Source organism: Elaeis guineensis, chromosome 1 (genome assembly GCF_000442705.2).
Source record: "Elaeis guineensis isolate ETL-2024a chromosome 1, EG11, whole genome shotgun sequence".
NCBI classification, from domain to species: Eukaryota; Viridiplantae; Streptophyta; class Magnoliopsida; order Arecales; family Arecaceae; genus Elaeis; species Elaeis guineensis.
Window position 1 is genome coordinate 141,272,308 of NC_025993.2, and position 7,059 is coordinate 141,279,366.

The 7,059-nt window shown below is 40.1% G+C and overlaps 1 protein-coding gene across 1 annotated transcript; it reads left to right on the forward strand.

Moving 5' to 3' along the window:
* Nucleotides 1-1,016: 1,016 nt before the first annotated feature.
* On the forward strand, nucleotides 1,017-6,454 carry LOC105060358 (calnexin homolog). The gene is made up of 6 exons (XM_010944026.3): nucleotides 1,017-1,282; nucleotides 1,386-1,455; nucleotides 4,301-5,427; nucleotides 5,551-5,622; nucleotides 5,826-5,942; nucleotides 6,039-6,454. Exons 1-6 carry the CDS (start codon nucleotides 1,202-1,204, stop codon nucleotides 6,183-6,185), a joined length of 1,614 nt encoding a protein of 537 aa, XP_010942328.1. The 5' UTR covers nucleotides 1,017-1,201; the 3' UTR covers nucleotides 6,186-6,454.
* The last annotated feature ends 605 nt before the right edge of the window (nucleotides 6,455-7,059 follow it).

The following is a 7,059-nucleotide window of genomic DNA, read 5'->3' on the forward strand; positions in this document are numbered from 1 at the left end:
AAAAGAGTATCTCTTATCAAATGCAACATAGTTCAAATTTGAAACCCATAAAACCAAGTCTGACCAAAAGCGATTCCAAATGAGGCCTAAGGTTTTGCATTATTTTACTTTTTAAATATACATAATTATTTGTCAAAACAGATATATAATGATTTCAGATTTTAAAAGTAAATTGTATATATAACTCTGTACTCTTCATCTAGAAATTAAATAAGACGTATGAGAAATAGTAACAGCTAGTAACAGCCAAAAAACCACGAACACCAACAAGGATGATACAGAATATACTATATCATAAATAAACCATAAAACCTGTGAATGATTAATGCTAACTATTTTAAAAATCATAAAAAGAGAACGATATAGAGATCACTGCTCCAATTTAAAATCAAGATCAATACAAAGATTCTAAACAAAATAGAATGCATTGCTATCATGCTGACGGGTAAGCCTCAGCATTTTTTCAATAAAATCTGAAGGATATTGGTCCAAAACTCCAAACCCAATTGAAACCCCAAACCCGTTGAACAATTCAAGGGCTTGCGACGAAGTCTCGCGGTGCCCGACGAAATTTCCGCCAAATCATGGTCGAACCCGTCAATTAAGTTACCGATATGGACCAACTCATTTTCTCCAACTGTTCCAACGTTACAATGCCGTCCCTTGATCGACACGTTTCAGGAACTTCTAGAAAGCAACGACCGCTCCCAAACACGCCAATTTCCAATAACTTGTACCACCAGGTCCAATGGACCACGCCAAATCCAAGCGCATATGTGCGGTAGATAACAGCATCCGCCATTTGATCTTGAATTGTTTAAATGGAAAGGGTGTTAACCATTGGACTGGTCCACTGAACTTGGTCCACCTAATAATTGGACCGTACCACTTACTCAATGCCACATTAACAATCTGACGAGGCATCATACTATTGGCCACATCAACGTGTTCTCTCATCTCATTGGTCGAAACAAGTCACCAGCGACCTTTTAATCATGCTCACGGTCGGCCTCGATGTGGAGCGTGGTTCCAAGGGACAGGGGGGCGGAGAGCGGTTTATTTAGGCCCATCTCCGCCGTTGGTTTTTCTCCTCGTTAAGCCTGTCCCCTTCCGACCCCTCTCTTCACATAGGGTTAGGTTTTCAGTTCGAGCTTCTCTCTGATCTCCCAGTCTCACCTCCTGGTCTCCTTCCAGGGCTACGATGGGAGAGAGGCAGATCGCGCTGCGGCTTCTCCTGCTCTTTATTGCGTCCTTTGTGCTCCAGATTTGGGCTTCCGATCCTGTAAGTTATCTTTCTCTTGGAGATTTGTTTCCATTTTATTCTTTTTTTTCCTTTTTGAGAGATTTTGGTTCTAATTGGCGAAAATCGTTGGGTTTTGCTCCAGTTGTTCTATGAATCGTTCGATGAGACCTTCGAGGGGCGGTGGATCCTATCCGGGAAGGAGGATTACCAAGGTATAGCTTTCAGATCTGTTAGTGATCTCGTCGCTTAACTAAATGCGAGCAGTAATTTCTTTTTTCAAGTGTAAAAATCTCATCTTTTCGGTCTGATTGACTCGTTATCTCGATATGTTGACATTTGCTAGACCCAGTTCACTTGTCTAAGCCAGGTTGAAATAAAATCAGGTTTTCTTTTTCCAGGTTAAGATAGCTGCTGTATTGGACCTTCCAACATGTAGGGCTGAAGGATTTCTTTTTGTTCCTTTTGTTTAAATATAAATATTTTGATCCTACTTTAGTAAAATTTAGTAATTGTTGATTTTACGTATGGCCAGCATATAACAACAGTGAATAAAGGGTCTCAATACCAATTTGAGGAGAATCTTTCGAAGGCCCTTATGGTTTGCAGAAATTATCTTCTGATTATTTATCCAACAATTATTGGCATGCGGTACGTAGTGTTGATCAACCGTGGGTTCGGATAAGTATGGTCTAGAGTCATGGAAGCTAGCAAACCATGAGTATCATTGGGACTTTTATTACCGATAAAAACCATTGTACTCTATTGACTCTAGATACGCTTGTTTACAGTAGTTATTGCACGATATAGCATATAATTCAATGTGTTGAATGTAAGCGACATTAATCATTGCTGATAACTAAATGTAGTACATGGAGTAAACAAGGAAACTTCACGTTTGTTTTGATGAAATATGATTATTTGAACTAGATAATTTGCTATACTGGCAACAATTTCTATGGTAAACAGTACGAGGTAGTTTTTATGATCTTAGAAGGGGCGTTTTTGTTTAGGTTGATCAGTGTCATGCAAATTGTACCATAGAAAAGAAAATGTCTTTTTTAGGATCTAGACATTGTCGATGTCGGTATGAGGTCTGGATGAAATTGGTTGGGATTAATGCTATGTTATGTGCTTGATTATTTGTAGAAAGAGGAATTCTAGTTTTTCCCGCGGTTGAAGATGCATATCCAGTAGAGGTTGTTTAACCAGCTAAAGGCAATGGCCCCATTCTAGATATCATATTGTCACATGAATGGAACATTTCTGGTTAATGAAGTGCTCTTTGCGTCATTGACTGGTCAACTCGTGACTGTTTTGTTTTATTTAATTGTCAGTTTTACAGCCAGACTCCTTGTTGCACTAGCTATTTAGGGGCTCTCGTGAAATCAATTTTTTATATGCAAAAAAGTGGGGAGTTAAAAGTGAAAAGAATATAGCTCCAATTGGTCACACTGACAAGCACCGTAGACTTTTTCCCTTGTTATTGTAAGGAAGCTTATTTTGGATCTTCATGATCTTGTATGTGAATTTACAGTAGTGTTGAAGGATAACAGTATTCTGGATAGAGATTTCCCCCTTATTAGGAGGACTGAATTAGCATGGGCACTCTTTGATGCGTCAGTAGGCACACATTTTATTGCGTTGGTGGAGATGTTTCCCTATTTAATTTACAAATAGGGTCTCACAGATTATTTGTATATTGGTAATATCATCACTCTGCTGTTTTGCTTTTCTACATTTGGTCTTTTTCCCCTCAGAAATTGAGTGGGTGGCACCCTTTTATGTCCTTAGGGTTTTCAGACAGGACACTATTGATGCCTGCAGACTGAAAGTTGCCTGAGCTTACTTGGTTATGCAGTTGAGGGTTTAGTGAGTGCTATGGATTCCTTTGTGGGGTTACTTGTCTTTTAAACTTCATGCCCCTTTTTTTTATTTTTTGGCCTGTTTCTGTCTTCCTATCGTATGACGTACTTGTGCCAAAAGTTTGAGCTAACATGTAATGAGCTAGCAACATAAAATGGTGAATGTAAATCCGGAGAATAATAAGCGAAAGCTGTTATGCTTGTCAAGATTGAAGAGGAGGGAGATAGGATACGAGTGACCAAATTATTGATTTAATTAGATCTTTTTTAGGTGTTATTATAGCCTAAATTTTATCTAATAATTCACACTCCAACATATGTTGTAACTGGATGTTGCATATTTGTACACTAATACTTCGTATACGAGACACATGGTTAAAGAAGTATTCAGTAAATGGCTGAGACCTGAGTAACTAATAGAGTTTTTTTATTTCCATGTAATGAAATTATCATGAATGATAAAGATCCACCAACCCTCAGTCGATCTCTCTCTCTCTCTCTCTCTCTCTCTCTCTCTCTTTGGGGGAGGGGGGTGCGGAGGGGCTGGGCATGTGTATTTATTGAAGAAGCGCATAACTTGCATAGGCTTTTGGCATGATAGGCATACTATGATGGGAGACAAAATGAGCCTCACAACTTCTTTCTACAATAACTGATGCTCAGACCTCTGTGTCATATATGGTGGGGAAAAAAATTATCCACAGAAATGCAATTGACCCTGGAATGTTGCCTTTGCACAAAGGAGCTTGCTGCTTGATGATCCATCTCAACCATGAGTCCTTTGCAGCTGTTGAACTTTGTGATGTGTCATTATCAGAACTATGTTTCTCACGTTGGCCCATCTATGCTTTTCTGTTAGTATGTTTAGCAAAAATAGTAATAGATGCATTCTAACAAATCCAGGGGATATCACTGCTGAGTAAAAAGGATTAGCATAAATGCAATTCTTTTCTACTAAAAAAAAGTATGGCATACATGAACAAAAAATATTTCTTATAGCTAACGTCAAGGTTATCATTATTAGGTTAGTTTGTGATGACATCAAACCTTTATGCTTAGGTGCTTGCACTTGTATGGTCCTGCATAACCTGCTTTCTGTTGTTTTTACTCATTGCAAAAGAAACCAATGCTGTACGTGGAACACTGTTTCATATAGCACCTTTCCATTATAGTGATAGATGTTTTCTGGTTTCAGGTGTCTGGAAACATTCCAAGAGTGAGGGACATGAAGACTATGGGCTTCTTGTGAGTGAGAAGGCAAGGAAGTATGCAATAGTTAAAGAACTTGATGAGCCAATCACGCTTAAGGATGGAACCATTGTCCTGCAGTACGAAACTCGACTTCAGAATGGGCTTGAATGTGGAGGTGCATATCTGAAGTACCTACGTCCTCAGGACGGTGATTGGACTCCCAAGGAGTTTGATAATGAATCTCCCTATACTATTATGTTTGGACCTGACAAGTGTGGGTCCACAAATAAGGTGCATTTTATCTTTAAGCACAAGAATCCTAAGAGTGGGCAGTTTGTTGAGCACCATCTCAAGTTCCCTCCATCTGTCCCATCTGACAAACTCTCTCATGTCTATACTGCTATTTTGAAACCTGATAATGAGTTGAGGATTTTGATTGACGGTGAGGAAAAGAAAAAAGCCAACTGGTTGGCTGCTGATGATTTTGAGCCAGCACTTGTTCCTCCCCAGACTATTCCTGATCCTGATGATAAGAAGCCTGAGGACTGGGATGAGAGGCCCAAGATTCCAGACCCAGATGCTGTGAAGCCTGATGATTGGGATGAGGATGCTCCACCCGAAATTGAAGATGAGGATGCTGTTAAACCTGAAGGTTGGCTGGATGATGAACCCGAGGAAATTGATGATCCTGAAGCCGCCAAACCAGAAGATTGGGATGACGAGGAGGATGGAGAATGGGAGGCACCTAAGATTGACAACCCGAAGTGTGAAGCAGCACCCGGCTGCGGGGAGTGGAAGAGGCCAATGAAGAAGAATCCGGCTTACAAGGGGAAATGGCATGCTCCTTTAATTGACAACCCAGACTACAAGGGTATCTGGAAGCCACAGCAGATACCTAATCCTGACTATTTTGAGCTTGACAAGCCTGACTTCGAGCCGATTGCTGCTATTGGTATTGAGATTTGGACAATGCAGGATGGCATTTTGTTTGACAATATTCTCATAGCCAGTGATGAAAAAGTTGCTGAGTCATACAGGGAGGAAACATGGAAGCCCAAGTACGAAGTCGAGAAAGAGAAACAGAAGGCTGATGAGGCAGCTGGTATTTCAGACGGGCTTTCGGGTTTCCAGGTGATCTTTTACGTCTGTTCTATTCACTTACCCTATGTTAGGCTGTTGATTGTTCTTTTCTGCCCATAAATCACCTGTGGCTTCAAACCAGTTTATTTCTAACGTGATCTTTGGGTGTCTCAGAAGAAGGTATTTGATGTTCTTTACAAGATTGCAGACATTCCTTTCCTGGAGGCATACAAGATCAAGATTATCGTGAGTATTAAATTTTATTTTATTTTTTTGGTGTCAGATTGGAACCATGCCTGAGTTCCTTGTGCTATACCTAGAGTAAATTCAGAAATGCAAATGCCTGGTCCTTCGTGCAAGTTAGCCTGTTAGCTTGATAAATTTTTCTTCTTTTGCTTCCAGTAACGTCTTCTGAATCATTTCTTGGAACTCAACCTTTTCTTCTGCAGGATATCATTGAGAAGGGAGAGAAGCAACCGAACCTGACCATTGGAATCCTGGTATCCATTGTGGTTGTTATTGCTACCGTAATTTTCATGATCCTCTTTGGTGGAAAAAAACCTGCAGTAAGTTCTCTTGTCTTTTGCCATAGAGCTTCACTGTCTTCAACTTCCTGCGACATGACTTGGTTTGTCCACTGAAATAATTTTTCCCTCATGCAGGCTCCGGTTAAACCCACCACTGAAACCAAGAGCGATGCAGCTGCTGAGGCTGATGCACCTGGAAGCGGTGATGAGAAAGAAGGGGAGAACGAAAAGGAGGATGCTTCAGCCCCACGTCCTAGGAGATCGACTAGGAGGGAGACTTAGGATAGATAGGTTAAAATTTTGAATGTTCTCCTCGTCCACTGTGCACTTTTGAAGCTTTAGGATCGGAATGTATGTGAGATTTCTGATCGTCTTTGGCTGTAATGAAGTCTCGGGAGGAGAGTTTTTCCTGACATTTTATGCTTTTTACTGAAGTTTGATTGGTTGTTTTTACATGTGGTGTGTAATTTGAGATCGAGCACATCCTTAGAAATGTAGCTCCATTGAACGTTAAGCTATAAGCCTTCAGCAATTAACTGTTGAGGTTGCAAGCTGTCCTGCTTGATTTTTTTTTGTTTTGCTTCTGTTCTTTTGTATTAACATTATTGTGTTACTCTGATTTTCTTTTTGCCTTCAAATTGTTCTGATTGTCGATGGCGTTGGTGAAATGTTCCGGATTTGGTTCCTAGTTTTTCATGTTCATGTTAATGAAATGTTAGACAGTGATCTCGTTAATATGGTTCCTGTGCCGTTAGGGTTGATCTGCCGGTTGAGACAATTTAATATCTAGGCTTTTTCTTTTCCTTGAAGGGTTCAACTTGGGGTTCGTCCTCTTCAGCTCATCCTGCTGCAGATTTCCAAAAAAAAATTAAGATAAAGAAAAATTCCAGTTGTGATAGAAGATAAGGTACCCTAGTTTAATTTGGGAAAAGGATTTGGATCTTGTTGTTGAGGAGGCGCGAGGCCCCTCTGTTATTGATGAAGCCATTGGAGAGGAGAGAGGCAGAAAGAAGACACAGACGAGGGATGGTGCACTATTAGCGAGACGAAACTTTTCCTCAAATTTCCTAAAAGCAAGAAAAAAGAAGGAAAAAAAAAAAAAAAAACATTCACTTGGGCAACTTGCCTTGGACCGTCCACTTCAACCAATAGCACC

Excerpts from the sequence above, each read along its gene's own strand:
- LOC105060358 (XM_010944026.3), top strand. The coding sequence starts at position 1,202 with ATGGGAGAGAGGCAGATCGCGCTGCGGCTTCTCCTGCTCTTTATTGCG. Across the intron at positions 5,623-5,825 it reads CATACAAGATCAAGATTATC|GATATCATTGAGAAGGGAGA; the intron begins GTGAGTATTAAA and ends TTTCTTCTGCAG. Across the intron at positions 5,943-6,038 it reads TTGGTGGAAAAAAACCTGCA|GCTCCGGTTAAACCCACCAC; the intron begins GTAAGTTCTCTT and ends TCCCTCATGCAG.